The following is a 19,384-nucleotide window of genomic DNA, read 5'->3' as shown; positions in this document are numbered from 1 at the left end:
TAAGCACCATTGAATATATCGAGATAAAACTTTGCACGAATAGTGTCCAAATCGGAATAAAACTGTTCAAGTCCCCAGCTACCGAATATATGGACGCCAGTTCCTATTGCGAACTTTTTATCAAAAATATCGATGAATATGTGAGATATATTACAGAAACTCAGAGTGAATCGTTTCCCCATAATAATATGCCGTGTGCCAAAAATAATTTGAATCGAATCAATACTTCCTATAGCCCTCATGTACCTGATAGAAAAATTTTCGAACTTCCAGCTATACCATATATCGGTCAATATGAATGGGTGAAACCTTGCCCTAGCCGCCATATAACAAATATACGGACTTTAAAACATCCGGTTGATCCCGCATAAGTTGGTGATGGTATGAGAGGTACCTTAATGAAACTCTTTTTGGTTATAAGTTAAGGTCACGCACCTTAAAGGCACTATTCGTGCAAAGTTTTAGTCGAATGTTCTCATAGGTGCTTGATTTGTATACTGGAAAGTGAAAGAATCAGATGGTTGGAAGATGCACTAAAATATAAGAATGTCAAGGTTACATAACATACCAAATTTGGTCGATATCGATCGTAAAAGTCCTGAGACATGGGTTTTCATCGAAATGTGGGCGGTGTCACGTACATCCTCCAATTCTGAGTCCTTCTGCATCATTCTAGGTGTAAATTTAATATATCTGTGTACTTCTTTATTGATTTATCGCGCTTTTAGTAGTTTTTAGAGCCGTTAACAGAACCGTTATATGTGGAGTGGCTGGGTTGATCACCCATTTTTACAGTGTCGGTAGAGGTCTTTAGCGAATTTAGTTATTAAATGGTATAGGAGATATGTACTTTAAACCTCTTAGAGCCTTTTTAGCCCACAGATGCTTCTTGCTGCTGTGATCTTCTGCGCCAAATATTTTTTGCATACATTTTTATATCTTTATTTAGTGCTTAGCTATGGCACTTTATATATATTTTTGTTTAATTGTCTAAACGTCTACCGAAAACGCTCTCTCTTGAAAGAGTGCTGCTTCATATAAACGGTTTTTGTAATCCATAATGTCAAATAACTTTTTTTATATATTCCTCTTGAATTTCTTGTTTACATTTTGATGATTTACTCTGATTTACAATCTAAAAAAATATATTTTTTTTGGTCCCTGTTTTTTTCTGATGTTTTTAAGTCCCCAAATTGCGAATCTAATCATTAAAGAATTGTTTTTATGATATCGTATATGACGGTCAATTATCGGCTAATACTCCACAACATTTGCTGCAGAGTTTAACAGTTATGTTTCCCTAAGTAATGGAAATAGATATAAAGTTATACATATATGTATGTATACGTACTTAGCTTGAGTAACAACTGAGATATATTGATAAAACTTGGTGCATGTGTTCCTTGGCACCTAAGGGAAGTTAGTAATACTACATACATAGTTATAGCATGTAACTAAGCATAGTTTTATATTTTCTCTTTTCTAATATCAAATTATAAATAAGTATTCTACATATTTTGTAATAGGAGCACCTATTAGGTGTTGTATGCGTTCATTTGCACACAAAATATAATATCACATAAATATGTATGTATGGTACTTTCGATCAGAAACGGCACCAGAAAAGGCAGTTCAAATCTGAGGGGGAAGATGAGCCAATTCGTGATGCTAAACAAAACTTTCATTTAATTTATATTTCGCCATCGGTACGATCAGTTCAAACAAGTTACTAAAACTTTTGAATTTTTATTTACTATTAATTAGCTGTAAACGTTTACATACACAGTCATTTTGGAATATTGTAAACAATTTTAAATGGCCACACACGGTGGATTGACGGATATAGTTGCAACAAATTTATGTAATGAAGTACAAGCTATTGGCAGAAAAATTAGTTGAAAAATACACCACTGGACGTTTTGAATGATATTTGTTCAAACGAATGAAAAGATATCATTCTAAATTTATTTACGATAATACGTGTGTTGCTAATACTTCTTGAAAGACTGACAAGCTGGGCAACATTATCAATTGGAAATGAAATATCACAAACTCTTAACAATGAAATAGTTGTGTCTGATTTTTCCAAATTAAAGGCACGAATATATTTAAGTACTACTCATTATAATAATTTTTGAATAATTATGGCCTACTACAGTTTTCAATCCAACTGCATTTTGGTTGAAGTTTTGATATTCGGTATTCCCGATATTACGGTTTTCAACTCTGTGTTAGTGGGATGGCCTAGAGTATCAAAAAATTTCAACTACTACCATGACGATGCAGTTGAACTATATATATTTAGTAGAAAAATATAAATAAAAAACGGAAAAAGGGGAAACAAATATTTTATTTATAATTTTAAACTAGAAAGCTACAATTTGGAAACAGTAAATATAACATTAATGGAAAAGGGGAAAGTGTTTTGAACATAAAAGTCAGTACAAACTTTTATTCCTAGGAACATACTATTTAAGTATAATTAAATTTTTGAAACGTTTTGCTCCTCTTCAGTCATTTGAGTTTTATCCACTATGTACAAAACCGATGTTCATAATGTTAAAGACCTTCAAAATTCATAATAATTTCAGTGAAAATTATTTAAAATGTGTTCTTGATAACTACCGACAGCAAGGAAACGGAGAATTTGTGGTAATGTTTCTGCATCTAATTTAGAAAAAAAGACTTCCTTTTTTGAACGAAAATAACCTATGAATCTGCAACAAACCTTTTTTAAAAGTTATTTAATTGTCAGTAAAACTTTTCCATATTGGATGTTAGGAAGTTCAAATGAATTTGACTGATCACGAAGGCTTTTTCTTACACGCAGCTCATCAGTTTTGGCCCCAAACATTTTTGTCATCTTAATATAAATCAAAACTAATGTCCATTTTAATAATTTTGAACAAAAACTGAATTGAACTATTTTTATACTCTCGCAACCTGTTGTTACAGAGTATAATAGTTTTGTTCACCTAACGGTTGTTTGTATCACCTAAAACTAATCGAGTTAGATATAGGGTTATATATATATAAATGATAAGAATGAAGAGACGAGTTGAAATCCGGGTGACTGTCTGTCCGTCCGTCCGTCCGTGCAAGCTCTAACTTGAGTAAAAATTGAGATATCTTTATGAAACTTGGTAGACATGTTTCTTGGTACCGTAAGACGGTTGGTATTGCAGATGGGCGTAATCGGACCACTGCAAGAAAATAATAAACAATGTTATCGAAGCAACAGATAGAAAAACAAGAAATATTGCCCACAGCACTTCAATAAATATCGAATTGAAATGAAACACACACAATCTTTCCAAATGAACAAATTCAATAAAATGACTCAAAATTAATTGAATATTTTTGTTATGTCTCTCCTTCAAATTTTTTTCAGTTGGTGGCATAGCAAAGCGTGCAGGGTACAGCTAGTATTATATATTAATTACATTTTGTCAATTACAAATATTTATTTTAAAATACCCAAAATTATTTTTAGTTATACTTTCAAGGGGTATATTCCATACCAGGCCTCCAGAGGCTGTTCGAATATGGCGAACAGTTTTTCCTTGATATTAGAAAAATATCCTGCCGACTTTTAGTTCTATTAGCTTCGTAATTTCCTAATGAAACTTTACTTTGCTCAATTGAACCCAACTTATCCGTTGACAGTTTTTCCAACAATGTCAAATTTTTTAAAGTCTTCTTATATCTAGGCATTTTCCGTTTCGTCCAAGCTGTGACAATGATTATTCGAGCGGGTTTTAAAACCAAGTAATATATGAATTCAGCCACGGATATGAAACTAAAGCCAAAAAACAGTCCAATAATCCCGCCAATACTTGCTGCGAAGTGAAATACAAAAACAAAAGAAATAAATTGTTGGTAAAAAACACTTAAGACTTAAAATTTTTCAAATTACATAAGAAATCCGTTATTCCAATATATTCGCTCTGCTTACTGCTTCGGTACCAACTCTCTTTGAAATAAATATTTACTACGGCAATATTGTTTTCCACATAAGGACCACTCATATTCTTAATAAGTTGGTTCGAGATTTGGAATCGTGCATGTGTTAATGGTGTGTAAAAGAAGTCCGGCAGGTATGAGATATCATAGCAACTGGGCAAACAAATTTCCGGACAACCGTTGCCATTCTTAGTCACCATGGATTGCTGCTGAACACGATTGACGCAAGATAACTCATAAATGCTGCATACGGTTTGGTTAGCAAAAGACAGGGGTGCGTAATGAGTGACACACCCACAATAGGTCAATAACATGTTCATTAAGCATTCTACCTCACAATTCCGTTGTGTGTACACCTTATAATTCTTTAAAGAATATTCATCCTCAAAATAACATACGCGATTTTTCGTATCCATGGAACGCAAATACTTTTCCGATTCGGTTTTAACAGTTTTAATTCGCACTTTAGTTTCTCGCCCGGGTGAGAGTAATAAACCTATCTCACGCATATCGGGCACCTCAAGCGGATTATGTAGCAGCATTTTGAAGCCGACACTGTTCTCAGAAGAGCAATAATAGTAATCTGCTTCAACGTCCAGAGTTACCGATAATCCCAAAGATTCACCTGTGCCAACAGCAGGCGTTGGGATATAGTTTTTAGGTAAATTTGAAGGATATCCTTTTTCAGGGCTCCAGTCAACGTATACAGTGCCATTCGGTTTGTGGTCCTCACAATTTGGACACGGCTGCGGACTAAACCAAATATGGAGTTAATAAAAATCTTAGGAAATTTAGATATGTGTAAATGTATGTTTATTACTTAACTTTTTGACTAAGAAGTCTGCATGAACCATATTAAAGACGCAGCAAAAGCCGCTGTCAGTTATGATTGGATGAAAAATATCTGTGCAATTATACTTTACTCCGCCGAACCAGCATCTGAGCAACATATCACTGCACGGTTGAGAGATCTACGGAAATTACAAGTATGATTAGTAAGAATATTAATATCAATAATAAAAGTATACCAATTTACACTTGCTTTTATAAAAAAAGTAACCAGTTGTATTGGCTAGTTTCTGTCTACTTGATTCCTAGGTTTGGAAGAACGAAAACTTTTCAAATAGCAAGAGATTAACTCCTAACTAAACTATGCATATACTATCTTAAATTTACTGATTTAAATCATGTAACTCTTAAAATTAACATTGTGATTGGCATAAATGGAACTATGAAGGTATTGAAGACCATAAGTGACAAGGAGACAATATTATATAAAGCATTCTATTAAAAACTTTGTTAATTTTTATACTATCTCAATAATTTACACAAAGTCTACTATATGTTTGTAACTCCTCAAATTATTCGAAATGGATATTTTACGAGTATAGGTAAACTACAAGACCCCAAACATGCCTTGGGAAGATGTAATTAAATTATGTTATAGTAAGCTGTCAATAGAGTAAAACTATTATTTATGAATAAATACATAAACGTTATAGGCGGTGTATTCCGCAGGATTAAAATTTGAATTTTTAATTATAAATATTTTGAATTTAATTTAATTCAGTACCATTCAGTGCACAATGTTCTGTGGTAAGCCGTCTCTAGCTATATAGAAAATTTAGAAATTCAGTTTGAAAAGTTATGCAATCATTTTCATAATCAACAATTTCGATTGTTAGAATAGCCCTTGCTTTGTGGAACAAAAACACATTTTTTCAAATAGTATAACACAAATCCGTAAAGCATTTAGATCTTTAATTCTTGATTAATTACTTCATAATAACTTTATTTTAGCAATGTTAGGACAGCAAAGAGGTTTCAATACAATCCGACTACTTTAGTATAAAAGCAAGTGTCAAAAGATTCAATGTTTTGCCAATACTTCTGTTATAAAATTTTTTAAGTAGTTCCAATTGGGAATTGAGCTCGCAATAGTTGCATTCACTTTATGTTTACATATTAGTTGCATCTTAACATATTCCGGGGAGTTACTAAAAAAGTATGAGTGAGTTACCTTAATAAACACATGACGATCTATGCAATAAATTATACTTCTTATGTAATATACAATATATGGTATATACACGAGTATCTACATAATATAATATATATATGCTTTAGGGTGTGCCAAAAAACGGATGTTTCTTTTCGCTTCGTACTCTGAAAAATTGGTTGATAGACACCTCTAAGAAAGGCTCTGCAAGTATGAGATCTTAATTGTAATGGTAAGATCTTCCGCTTAACAGTTTTCTATCTTTTTCTTATTATAAAATAGGAACATTCATATATCGCTTCCAATTGCTTGAATGAATTTCTCGTTTCATAGACTTTGTAGGAAATTGACTATATGGAGCATTCATTTTTATAGAGCAGTAAGTTTTCTACAAGACTATGAACTTTGCATTTTAAAATTATGTTATTTCAATAAGTTATATGCAAAAGAAAAAAACAAGTTTGCTTTAAAATAGTCAAACTTCAACAGTTAATATCTTTTACACGGTTTGGTCTACGAAAAAACCCTTAAAACCATTTTATAGAGCAGTCAATTTCCTACAAAATCTATGAAACAAGATATTTTTTTCAAGCAGTTGGAAGCAAGATATGAATTTTCCTATCTTATAATTAGAAAAAGATAGAAAACCGTTAGGCGGAGGACCTCCCTGTTACAATTATAAGCTTATACTTGGAGATTCTTTCTTAGAGATGTCTATCAACCAATTTTTCAGAGCACGAAGCGAAAAAAAACATTCGGTTTCTTTGCCCATCCTTATATACTTACGCAAATGTACTTATTTTCAACTTACATTGAAAAATTTTTAACCTTCTTTTTATAAACCTGGTTTAAATTGCAAATAGTTACTGCGGGGAACGGATCCGTGGTTATTCCAGTGGTCCTTGAATTAATGCTCACAATAACCGGTGTATATTTCCATTTTTCATATGCTTTATTCACAAAGAAAATTGCTCCAAAAACAACAAATATAAATGAGACTGCGAAAAATATTCTGAAAGAAAAATACATAAATTTGTTTTGCGGATAGGATAGGAATATATATTAGGGTTAGTAAAAAAACAAAGAATATTTTTTCTCGTGCTCCGTCTTACAGCTTTCTATTTTGTTCTTATTACCAGATCTTCAAATCTTGCTTTCAGCTGCTTGAAAAAATATCTCATTTCATAGTTTTTGTTGGAAACTAAATGCTCTACAAAAAAGGTCACATACGATTTTTTCGTTAACCTAACCGTTTAAAAGATATTATCGGTTGAATTTGATTATTTTAAGCCAAATTTTTATCTTCCCGCTAAGAAAATTGAAAATTTTCCAAAAATCGGGAAGATATTGGTTTCACCCCATTTTGCAAAAATCGAGTTCTCAACAGATCTCGAAGTTTTGAGGGTCGAGGAAGCTTCCCCGAACATTTCTACGATGATGTCCGTATGTCTGTATGTATGTGTGGATGTATGTGTGTGTGTGTGGATATATGTGACCCTCTTATAACTATTAAACTGCTCAACCGATTTGAATAAACTAAACGGCATTCCAAAAGGTTTAATTGCACTTGAATTTCGTATGAGTTTGGACCCAATCGGACCAGTACATTTTGAGAAATCTCAAAAATAAAAATTTTTAAAAATCGTTTTTTTCGAATTTCTTCCAAACGACTTGACCGATCGACACCAAAAACTAATCAGTTCTAAACCTTGAAGAAACACATCGTTTGCCGCAAACCGGGTCGAAATCGGTTGATTTACTTGCTAGATATCGAAAACGAAAATTTTCAAAGAGCTCAAAAGCAGTGAAAAAAGCGAAATTTGAACGTTAGCGTATGAAATTAGAGGAAAGTTGCAGGGATGGCCCTTGAGGCCAACCGTTTTCCACATTTTTTTCTTATAAATTTTAAAACTCACTGAAAAAAAAATCATGTTAGATTGCGAAACCCATAGTTTTGTGCGAAATTTACTCTACAAAAACGGTCTCTAATTGGTTGTTTCTCTGTTTTCTTTTTTTCTTTTGATATTAGACGATGAATATCTCATAAACGCTTAACTGAATAGAATACTTTTAACAGACCATTTTTGTAAAGCAGTAAATTTCAAACAAAACGATGAGTTTTGCAATTTAAAATGATTTGTTTTCATTGAAATATAAAATTTATAAGAAAAAAAATGTTGCCTTCAAATAATCACACTTCACCTGTTAATATCTTTTAAACGATTAGGTTAACAAAAAAGTCGTCATAGACCTGTTTTGTAGAGCATCAAATTGCCTACAAAAGCTATGAAACGAGATATTTTTTCGAGGAACTCGACTTGGGATTTAATATTAAGACAAAAATAGAAAACTGGAAGGCGAAAGACCTTACCGTTACAATTACGAGCTCATACTTGGAGAGACTTTCTAAAAAGTGTCTAATAACCTATTTTTCTTAGTACTAAGCGAAACAAATATTCGTTTTTTTTTTTTCTCTAAAAACTTTCTTTTTTATAATCTACAGATTTTTAATTTAGATTATCTAACTTTAAGTTTTAGGTGATACGAATAACCGTTATGTGAACAAAACTATTATACTCTGTAGCAACATGTTGCGAGAGTATAAAAATACGTATTTGAACAAAGACCATTAACTAGGTATTGGACGGAGAAAAACAAATAAAGTGAAAGTGAACAAAAAACGCAAATTTAGGACAATATTCTAAAGATGTTATAGAATTAAATAAGACAGTACACATTTTTTTGTTTTTTGAAGACGTGGAACCCATGTAACCCCTTAATAGGATTCGGTTTGATTTTGATCGCTCACTTTTAGGTGAAATCACATATCGGGACCTGCTCGACCGATTTTAACCACATTTTTAAAATATTCCCATGTTACAGTGCGAAATCGGATCACAACCACGCCTACTTCCCATATAAACAACTTGTGACAGAATAAAATGTGTAAATCAAAAAATAAGGTTTGGGAAGCTATGGCACCAATTTGGCAAGAAAAAGCTAACAAATAAGCTGTTGAGATAAGTATTAGCGGTCCAATTCAATTCCTAACGAGTAGTGTTCGGTTTTCGTTTGATATCAGAGCTATCGTATGGACTTTAATCCAGATATTTGAAACAATGTAAGAAGTAGAAAAGAAGATCCTTTATATCTCGCATTACATATTTAAAGGTATATATAATATATATATATATATATATATTTGCTCTCTAATATTCAATTTCGTTAAAATATTTAGTTCTCGCTACATAATTACTTGTAGATTAATAAATGTATGTTCTAATTCAATATATTTGAAAAATTTCTCTGAAATAGATTTCGTTAAAATTCGTTCAATGTTAAAAAAATGTTGTTTTCTTAATTTAGTGCTTAGTGTCCCACAAGAGTTTATGCAGCGCTAGCAAATGTGTGACTAAGCTTCGCCAGCGCTGTTCAGCAATTACTTCGAATTACACAAATATTTTTCGATCGACCTTTTAACCTAACCTAAGCTTATGTTGATCTACTTCTATGTTCTCAGTTTTCTTACCTTTCACGTGGCAAAAGATTGTTATTGGCTATATATTTTAGCCCATGTATTGTTGTATTGTCACAATAGTCTCTACAACACTCTGCCACAGCCAACTTAATTCTGATCCATTTACTTTTCACCGAACCTTGATTTTTCTCCATTTTGTGCGTCGCTTTAGGAAACTCCTTTGCCAACTTCGCACCTTGAATAAAGACTGATGTGTGGTTGAAGTTTCAACTTGGCACTGTCCCATTAAATTTGAACTGCATTTGTTTATATACTCGTAAATTCATACATTTAAAAGTTAATAATATCAGAAAACATATATTGCGTACAGAAGAAGTCACAAAGTGGACGTTATTAAAAGTGACTTAAGTGTAATACTCATACATATATAGATATTTATGTGCATTAGGTGTTAATTATATAAATGAATGTGTAAGCATTAGTTCTGAAGTTGAATAGTAAGTAATGGTCATCGCATATTCAATAAATTATTGGTCATTTCGATTGACTGCCTGTCAAAAAAGCATATTTCAATCCAATGACAAAGGTTGAGTTCCACCTCCCGGCTCTAGGTCCTTATGTCCTGTTCTTTTTTCAAAGTTTCCGTTATACATTTAACAGCATTATTGTTTAAGCGTTTGTAATCAGTCCTTTGCTTGGTTGGCTTATTAGCTTTGCCATAAGTTGCACGTAAGCGTAAGTATTTTCGTAAGCGTTTGTAACGTTGAACTGAAGACCACTGACGACACACCGTAGTCTTGTCGCATCGGATCAGCTTTTCCGACAGAGCCTGCTTCTTTGAGCACTCAAACTGCAATAAAGTACGTATGGGGTGTATGATGGCATAGTACACCAACTCGACAATTGATATGAAGCTAAACCCCAAAAACAAACCCATAAGTCCACCAACTGCAGCTGAAAGTGCATAAAATTAATAAATAACACAAATTGCAGTCAAAATGTGGCTGATACTGCTTCTTACACAAGAAATCGGTGGTGCCTATGAATTCCGTCTGTATGCTGCTGCGAAAGGAGTACTCCTTAAAGTACATATTAACTACCGCAATATTCTTTCGCGCATAGGTCTTGTTGTACCGCTGCACTCGCTTATTTTCAATAAAGAATTCATCACTCCATAACGGTATAGCAAAAACATCTACAAGGAAAGTCAAATCGTAACAACTCGGCCAACAAGCGTCCAAACACGAACCGATCGTTGGATCTTTACGCAAACGCACCATTTCCACACAGTGTAAGGAGCGTATGTTGCAGATCGTCGAGTTCTTGTAGATCTTCGGCATATAGAAGCTTATGCAGCCACAGTGTTGTAAAAGCATTTTAGCAATGCATTCCATTTCACAATTGCGCTGGGTGTAATGTGCAAAGTAAAGTAGCTTTCGTTCATCATGAAACAGACAACGTCTATATTTGGTATCCACTGAGCGTAGCTTTTGTGTCGTTTCAGTCTTGTCAGGGCGTACACGAACCTTAGTCTCGTTGCCAGGCGCAATCAACACTCCAGTCTCGTGCACGTTGGGCGACTCGTTCGGACTGTGCAAAGAAAGTTTGAAGCCCACACTATTTGTCGACGAGCAGTAGTACTTGTCAGCCTCCACGTCGAGCGTGATGGAGAGGCCCAATGACTCCCCAGTACCTGCTATACGGCGTGGATAATATTTATTTGGTAAATCAGAGGGATAACCCCGCTCAGCATACCAATCAATAGGCTCATAGTCACGTTCCGGTATGTTGCCCATGCTAAGTGGTATGCTGTGAAAAATGCCAAATTAACTAACAGAAGAAATGTATACCTAATTCTTACTGTGATATAAACATAAATTTCGGATGCAGCATATTGAAAACACAGCACAAACCCTCATCGGTTATAATTGGTATGAAGTATTTAGAACAGTCGTATTCATTGGCTGCAAAACGACAAGCCACCATCATATCCTCACAGGGTTGCGAAATCTGTGGTCACATTTGTGAAATATGTCCGGATATTGTTTGAAATATCAGAAAGCAATATGCATACATATGTGGTTTCTATCAAGAATGATAGAGACAAGATTTCGACAAGTTTTATTACTATATTCATGATTCATCATTATTCACCTATCATTGAATTTTTCTGTCAAATACACTTGAAAAAAATATTGAGACGAAACTGTCGTAATCTCGATTTCTCTCTTTCTTGGTTAGTACGTAGCTTACATTCACTATAACATTTTCCAAATTATTCCAATTAGAGTTAATGGTAGATTGTTCTTCGTCAGACTCATTTTTACACAGCAGCTTCAGCATAGCGCGTCGTTTAGGATTTCTGGGGATAAACAAGAAGCACAAGCAACTAGTACTGTTTATCTGTTGATATTCCATGAGCTATCAATTGTCAGAATTCCCCAGAAATATGGCAGCTTTATACTAGTTCCAATTTAACTGCATAACTCTCTAGTTCAATTTGTATTTTCCGAAGCAAGTTTAATTAGTATTCTGTTTAGGTCTTCAGCCTTTTTATTTCAAAAGTAATGAGTTCTCGACGGATCATAATTATGCTCTCTTTCTAAAACGCTCTCTCTAAAAAATTTTTATAATCTGATGGTCTTCTAACTATTGTATATATATATATATATATATATATACATATATCTTAAATATCAACTACGCGTGGCTTCCTTATTTTTTAGGAATTCATCTTTTTTTGACTCTGTGAAGTGTATCGATTTGCCTCGATAGTTGCAGTCATTTTGAAACATTTATAATTGAGTTGTTGTGAGACATATGTATATAATCCATCTTCAATCTCATTCCCTTTTTTCAAGACCTTAGAAAATTGTATGTATACAGCTAAACTTGTTGAAAAAGAGAGCCCCACGAAGCTTCCAGAAAGGGAAGTGTTTAATAAAAACCTTTTTAATACCCCCTACTAGTATTAAACATACCCATAATTTCTCTAACTGTCCATATTTTCTGAATTTTCTCTTTACTTACTTATTTGCTTCGATCGCCTTCGATTTCAATGCCTGGTTCAAATTGCAAATGGTAACAGCTGGAAAAGGTATATTTGTAACGAAGTTCGGTTCGGGATTTATACCAACAATAACCGGTGTGGTAGCCCATTTTTCGTACACCTTCAATATGTAGAACGCCGATATAATGCAAACAACTATAACCGATATAATGAAGAATGAACTACGCGAGAAAAAATATGAAATGAAAATGGGATGGATAACGGGATCAATGTTAAAATATTATAACCCTGTACAAACCGCTCGGCCGGATGCAAAGACTGATTGTTGACATATTTCAAGCCATGTAAAGTTGTATTTTTACAAAACTCATCCGTGTTCGTGGCTAAAACGCGCCGCAACGTCACACATTTCCTCTGTGCCCTTTTCACACTTTCTGTAGATTTGGTTGCCCATTTTTTGGGGCTCACACGGCGAACAAAATTCCTGAAACAACCCTCCATTGTGAGGGTTAAACGTTCACTAACTCTTAGAATTAATCAAAAACCTGTAATCCTTAGCCAAGTTGGACACACAGGGCGGACATACATTGACCAATGTCTGTATGTATCAAGAATAATACAAGTGCGTTCCCTTTTGAAATATCGTAAATGAGGTATTTCATATTAGCATTTGCAAATGTCTGATAGCGAAATATTGTCAATTATATTAATGTGTTATTGTTCTGCATATGTGTGTGCCGTAATTTTATTTCAAAGTAGTTACATAGTACTAAAGCGCCAAATCTATCATTTTATACATTTGTATACCGTTGCGCACATCCAAATATCGAGTCTACAAGTTATAGATCTAATATATCATGTAAAAATAAAAACTGTTCACGATTTAACTTATCATCATAGGTTTGAAAGAAAAGAATTGATAGCTCAGGATGCAACTATTATATTATATAAGAACACACAGTAAATCGAAAAGAAAGAAAGGTTTCAAAGCCATTGTCCATGGTTAAATTTTTGAAATGCAATTACATGAGATGACTAAGATCGTAGTTTAAACACTTTATTATAGCTTAAGTCAGTAGTTATATGAAATTACTTCACCGAGGTAACTCTAGTACTTTAAAATAAAAAGGATTCGTAATATGCTAACATATCCAGCATTAGCTCTCTTTTACACGCTTTCCGAACTATTTTGGCAATTGAAATATACAAATCTAGCAAAGCCTAAATGCTAGACCGGTTAAAGGGGGGCTGAATGAATAACTATCCGTAAGCGCCCAATCTTAAACCATCATAAGGCTCATTGTGCTTCTAAGTACGTTCCGATTAAGCACCATACAAAATGATACTGGATCTGATAAAATTTCCACCTTAGCTGCCAGATTTATAAATAACTATCTATATAAAAAATCCGAAAAGCATATACATAGGTATGTATGATTCTGCTGAAAGAACATACTAAGTAATTCATGGTTAATTCAATGTCCAGTTTCATTTCACTGAAAGTTGGTCTGAAACAATGTCAAACATTTATTTTGGACGAAAGAAAACTGCCAAATTTATATATTTATAATTCGATAGTGGCGCAGGGAAACCCGTAATAAAGCGAAGTTAACCATGAATGCCTTATTTATGAAATCAGCTACACTTACTGAATCGATAAATATAACATAATACAATACTTGTTGAAAAGGCAGACATGATTCTGTATTCTGCATCATCGAATCATCATCGAAGTCGAACAGTTCCTAGTGAGTAGTAGTAGAAGTTTCTTTGAAATCCCCAAATCAACATTGATGATTTATAACAAAAAACCAGTTCCTCCTGGAACCGATCCTATAAAGGCAATATGGAATTTGCCCAGGTGAACTTGCACCACATGCCGTGAGCATCAACTGTCAATGCGAGGCAGGTACATATCAGAAGAGAGGTGCTAGACATCACTTTGGGTAACAAACTTATCACAGATCTAATCACATAGTGGAGAGTGTCATCAGAACCCTCCATGTCAGATTACGGAATCATAGGAATAATCCGCGCTAAGGGTAGAGGTCACGCAACCATCATCCCTCCAAGGCGTATTCCTAGAAACACGAATTGGGTTGCCTTTCAGGAAACGCTTAGGATGAATGTCAGTAGGGAGAGGCAGCTAGACAGAAGTGCTACGGCTTTTGGACTGGAAAGCAGATTGTCTGCGCTTAACCAGCCCATTATGGAGGCATATCAAAGCAGCTGTCCCCTAAAGACGATCATTAAGAAGCGTAGCTGTCCTTGGTGCTCTAGCAGACTCTCAGCATAACTGTTTACAACAAGGAGATTAGGTTTGCAAAACAGCAAAGTTTCAGGATCTTCTGTGAAAACGTGTCAACACCGGAGGCAGTAAGGATGCATAAGGCTTTGGCTAGAGGCAAAACTGACACAGTACTAGCTATTAAAAGATCTGATGGGACCTATACGTTCAGCGCAGAAGAACGAGCTACGGCTCTTCTACTTGCACATTTCCTGGAGACAATTCGAGAAAACCAGTGTCAACCTGTGGTCGAACAAAAGCCATCTCGTTTGTATTGGATAGTCACAAGATATCTCTTTACTGCTGAATCAATCAAGTGGACTATGACTTCTTTCGCAAAATGCAAGTCTCCGGGGGCGGAGGCATCTTTCTAGCACTTCATGGCTATACAGCAGGTAGGTCAACAAATAAAACTCTGTACCAGTTCCCTGGACAGTGCAGAGGTGATAATATGCGCCTTCCTAGACATTTAAGATGCTTTTGGCAATAAGTCTCACGAAACGTGGCAAGAGCACTAGAGAAAAGCAATGTTGAAGCACCTTTAAGTAAATGAATATAGGCTGCGCACTAGGATAGCAGAAACCACAATAGGAGACACTAGTATTTGCCTCGGGACAAGAAGAGGCTAGCCAACCCTCTATTTTGGGAAATTGTCATTTTAGCTGGGGACAAATTCGAGGGCACTCCCACACCATGATCATAAGACCGATAAGATCGGTGCCCTGGGCTTCTAAAGCAGCGTCGACTGCGGTAGGACCTCAGCTATCCAAACTGCAACGACTTGCCTGCACCTGCGCATCGGATGCAATGCGCACATGCCCGACGGCAGCACTGGAGGTCATGCTAGAACTCACACTGCTCCACCTAGTAAACATGCAAACGGTCAAGCTTAAAATGCTTCAAATCATCTTTTATTTTTTGGCTTGAAACGCATTTTAAGTATACATTTTTTGATCTCAAATTACATTACTGGTCAACTATCGAGTGGTCCGACAATCTATAGTTTTGCAGCTCTACCTAGCATTCCCTTACAAAATATACATAAGTGTGGTAGTGTACAGACATATATACTTTCATTCGTCATTGGGTATCTATGGAATTTTATATCAATCAATGTAGGTATTTACATACATTTTTAAAAATAGTCAAGCCTTTTTATTTTTTGCCTTCTTCAAACGTGTTTATGAACTCTACGAAGTAAATAAGTATTCCACGTTATTTAACACTGAAATTGCTACCAATCAATTTCTGCTAGGTTGTAAGAATTATTTTGAAAGTAACTTATTTCCGTTTCCCATTAAAGACCTCCGTAGGGGAATGAGACGAATGTTGTTTTATGTAGTAAATGCTAATCGATGTTAAAAATGTATATGTATGTATTGTATATCAAAAGCAACAAGTTGAAGTATGTATTACAGTCGCTACTAGAACAATAATATGAAGTGTACTATATGTACTGCTTTGATACATATGCGCTGGGCTTTTTCTCACATCGGTAGGTCCTTTTCCATTTTATTGCATAAAACATTAAATAACTAAACATTATTTATTTGGAAAACTATTTTAAATACAATTTTTTCTCAACTCTTAGTTAAGGAACATTTCTAGAATTTCATTATACGATTATGTAAATAAAGTATATTTTATTTTTTAAGTTTTTTCGCCTACTCATAAATTCATATTTTATTATTTTTGAACTGAAAGAAGTCAACTTTCAAGTCCAGTAGTGAGGTGCCCTCCTGAGGCGCGTTATCCTCTTTAATAGTTAGTGCTTCCACAGCATTGTCGCTCACATGATCATATTGCTGCACGAGAGTTGAGGTTACAGTTGATTGTACAACTGATCGCGGTGGATGCAGTAGATTCGCATCTACCAATTTCGTTATACCATCATGCACTAAGTCGCCTACAGCACGCAAAAGGCTTTCTTCAGAAGGTGGTAACAACTTTCCACCAGCTGATAAATTTAATTTTTGAGCTGCTTCATCTGTTAATGTATCATCCAAACTGATTGCTGTGTAGTCTAAGCTGGGAGTGCTTACAGTAACAACCGGCTGTATGACCTGATGTCGCTTTCTGTCTTCCCCGTTCGAACCGTTATGCTCTGCATCTATAAAAGGAGCCTCACTGTCTATAGCAGACATATCGAGCGCATACTGACCCTCCGGTATACCCAACAATCGTGCTGTTCGGGCACCAACGAAATGCAAGCCTGAAGTATTACGTATAAGTCGGGTACTCCGCAACTGTAATTGCTCCACTAAATCATTTAGTTCATTTAGAAATAGATCAGCACGTTGATCTTCGTTCAGTAAAGGTTTCTGCAATTTTGAAATAAGATAGCGGAAAAGGGTAATTTCTTCGTTAGTATTGTCTGTGGCAACTTGTACATCTTGTTGTTCCTCCAATGTATTTTCAACAACTTTCGCTAACATATGGTCAGGATGTTGTGTGAAATGACGATTTAAGCGGCGACCCAAAAATATTTTTCCACATTTGGGGCAAATCGCTTCGGGTGGTACCCTGCGATTGCTTGTGAAACCACCTGTTTCAAATACTGTTACAGTAAAATTGCCTTTTTCGTTGGATGTTAGAAGAGGCCTTTCTTTGCATTGAAAATCCTTATCTTTGGATTCGTTAATTATTGTTTTTACATTATCAGTTTCTAAATATGAGGCTTGGTTAATATCATCAGTGTGCAATGGAGCCGATAAAAATTTAACTATGCGACCGGACCGTGTACGCGTTAATGGCTGCTGTCGATTGGTCTCAGTTTTACTTGTCTCCAGTGTTTTGGTTATGGGCTCTATTTTCTGTCTCTTAAACGTACCTTCCGTATGCTGATTATTCCCATTTACTAAATAATGCTTTCTTGGTCGACCTATTTTGGCTTTTGAAGAAAAGCTTTTGCTCCTGGCAGATGTAGGGTGGGCCAAAGTTTGAATATTTTGTAGATTTATATCTTCGGGACCTAGAAGTCGGTACAAAATTTGATGATTGCTTCCTGCTCGGACACGCCTTACTTCATTTTTATCCCTAATAAAAACTAAATTTAATTAGCTTCTTGATTGAATGTGCTATTTAATTACCTATCAATTATGATACAATCGGGTTTTGCTGATTTGTGTATATTAAATGCAAAAGTTAGAAGGTTATTAGAAGGTGTACTATTATTAGAGTATTTCGCCTCAGACAAGCTGCTTTCTTCAACAGGTTTTAAATTGGGCCCAGCAGACTCTTCGGTAGATGAGACGCCTTCAAAATCAACCCGTGATATAATCTTCCCTTTGAGACATTTTGTCGTCATTAGAACATTCGTCACATTTAATGCATAATTTTGTGGTGGAAGTTTAGTTATAGCGCCCGATGCATTGGCGATTTTCTTATATATACCGGGAACCATGAATGGTGCATTAACAGGTTGTAGTTCATTTTGATTCACCGAGTATAATGAAAGTTCTTCTTCTGGCGAGGACTGAGAGTCCGTGGATACGAGATAATCATAATTAGAGTACGCTGGCAAAAAATTTGAAGCGTGTTCCTCATAAGCAACTTGTGGCCTATTATCGTAGGTACCTTCGTTTCTATTATTTAGATTTTTCATTGATTCAACATTTTCATTGAGTGCTTTTAGTACTGGTATTGTGTCTCGTGTGGATTTTTCTAAGCCCTATGGAAATTAAATTTTTAAATTTTACAAGTTTACTATGTTATTTCACATACAACCTCACTGTTTTTAAGAAGCTCCTCGATTTCCTCAAATATATTATTTACTTCTTCACCGGTTTTTGCCATACCTTTGGTATCTTTAGTACATTGTATAAATCTATTCAATGCTTTAGTAATGGTATTATTAATATAATTTATAGAGGTAAACAAAAACACACAAAAATTTGTTTGTTCTACCTGAATGACAACAAAAGTGTTGCCACCTTATATATGAAAACATTTTATTAAAGCATCACCCATCATTCGTTTGGCGTAATCTAGTTTGAAATTAAAGGAAAACTTCATAAATCCGTCCTAGTATTTTGGGGATAAAATGGATATGAAATAAATGTGTAAAAATAATTAAGTGAAGTGTAGTAGTTAAAAAAGTGAAAAATGTAAGTGTAAAATTTATTATAAATCGAAAATATACGTACTTTAAATTGTTGGATTAACTTAAAATGCAAATATCTCAAAAAATGTTAGTTTCTCGCGGCTATAGTCTTGATCTGGCGAACTTACTCTATCCACCCATACCCATTTTATCCCCGAAATCTTAGGACGGTATTCAAAAGCTCCTCTAAAATAAGTATGCACCCACCACCAACCACAAGTCACAATATCATAATTTTTTTTAAAATACACTTAGAGTTATTAAATAAAAATTAAATAATGGAGATGTAAATAAAGATAGTAAAAGATGTAACATCAATATGTACTTTTATTGCACAGTTATATAGAAATTAATTATATTGTGCAATCAGATTTATTTGTGAATGCAACTCTGCAAAGAGAACAGATGTTTTTTGTTATCATCTTGTTTTCTCCCTTTATCATCATTTGTTTATTCCACACTTTTATTATGTTGAGGGGTCAATTCCATATCTTTAGAAAAGGTACAAAAGAGATCACAAGGGAAAGAAACATAAATATTGTGAA

At 34.6% G+C, this 19,384-nt stretch overlaps 3 protein-coding genes across 5 annotated transcripts; all 3 read right to left on the bottom strand.

The window, feature by feature from the left end:
* Positions 1-3,456: 3,456 nt before the first annotated feature.
* On the bottom strand, positions 3,457-4,924 carry LOC106620190 (pickpocket protein 28). The gene is made up of 3 exons (XM_070110051.1): positions 4,789-4,924; positions 3,917-4,716; positions 3,457-3,839 (listed from the first exon to the last, which is right to left on the bottom strand). Exons 1-3 carry the CDS (start codon positions 4,911-4,913, stop codon positions 3,502-3,504), a joined length of 1,263 nt encoding a protein of 420 aa, XP_069966152.1. The 5' UTR covers positions 4,914-4,924; the 3' UTR covers positions 3,457-3,501.
* Positions 4,925-9,849: 4,925 nt separating this feature from the next.
* LOC106620189 (pickpocket protein 28) lies at positions 9,850-11,783 on the bottom strand. Its single transcript, XM_014238607.2, has 4 exons — positions 11,694-11,783; positions 11,302-11,450; positions 10,462-11,249; positions 9,850-10,394 (listed from the first exon to the last, which is right to left on the bottom strand). The coding sequence occupies exons 1-4, from the start codon at positions 11,781-11,783 to the stop codon at positions 10,048-10,050; spliced, it is 1,374 nt and encodes a 457-aa protein (XP_014094082.2). The 3' UTR covers positions 9,850-10,047.
* Positions 11,784-16,218: 4,435 nt separating this feature from the next.
* On the bottom strand, positions 16,219-18,650 carry LOC106620194 (uncharacterized). 3 transcript variants are annotated; one of them, XM_036371843.2, is made up of 3 exons: positions 18,461-18,650; positions 17,827-18,407; positions 16,219-17,773 (listed from the first exon to the last, which is right to left on the bottom strand). In XM_036371843.2, the coding sequence occupies exons 1-3, from the start codon at positions 18,530-18,532 to the stop codon at positions 16,414-16,416; spliced, it is 2,013 nt and encodes a 670-aa protein (XP_036227736.2). In that variant the 5' UTR covers positions 18,533-18,650; the 3' UTR covers positions 16,219-16,413. The 3 variants fall into 3 exon arrangements, with proteins under 3 accessions (XP_036227736.2, XP_014094087.2, XP_014094088.1); XM_014238612.3 differs by having other exon boundaries at positions 16,270-17,773; positions 18,464-18,649; XM_014238613.3 differs by having other exon boundaries at positions 16,270-17,773; positions 18,469-18,583.
* Positions 18,651-19,384: the final 734 nt, after the last annotated feature.

The sequence above is a fragment of the Bactrocera oleae genome, chromosome 5, assembly GCF_042242935.1.
Source record: "Bactrocera oleae isolate idBacOlea1 chromosome 5, idBacOlea1, whole genome shotgun sequence".
Lineage (NCBI taxonomy): Eukaryota > Metazoa > Arthropoda > Insecta > Diptera > Tephritidae > Bactrocera > Bactrocera oleae.
This window is presented reverse-complemented; position numbering and strand designations above follow the sequence as displayed.

Coding starts and splice junctions, on each gene's coding strand:
- LOC106620194 (XM_036371843.2), bottom strand. CDS start 18,532: ATGGCAAAAACCGGTGAAGAAGTAAATAATATATTTGAGGAAATCGAG. Junction 18,408..18,460: donor TTCTTAAAAACAGTGAGGTT/GTATGTGAAATA, acceptor TAATTTCCATAG/GGCTTAGAAAAATCCACACG. Junction 17,774..17,826: donor GATTGTATCATAATTGATAG/GTAATTAAATAG, acceptor AGTTTTTATTAG/GGATAAAAATGAAGTAAGGC.
- LOC106620190 (XM_070110051.1), bottom strand. CDS start 4,913: ATGTTGCTCAGATGCTGGTTCGGCGGAGTAAAGTATAATTGCACAGAT. Junction 4,717..4,788: donor GCAGACTTCTTAGTCAAAAA/GTTAAGTAATAA, acceptor TATTTGGTTTAG/TCCGCAGCCGTGTCCAAATT. Junction 3,840..3,916: donor TGGAATAACGGATTTCTTAT/GTAATTTGAAAA, acceptor TTCACTTCGCAG/CAAGTATTGGCGGGATTATT.
- LOC106620189 (XM_014238607.2), bottom strand. CDS start 11,783: ATGCTGAAGCTGCTGTGTAAAAATGAGTCTGACGAAGAACAATCTACC. Junction 11,451..11,693: donor TGGAAAATGTTATAGTGAAT/GTAAGCTACGTA, acceptor ATGTGACCACAG/ATTTCGCAACCCTGTGAGGA. Junction 11,250..11,301: donor AAATTTATGTTTATATCACA/GTAAGAATTAGG, acceptor CATTTTTCACAG/CATACCACTTAGCATGGGCA.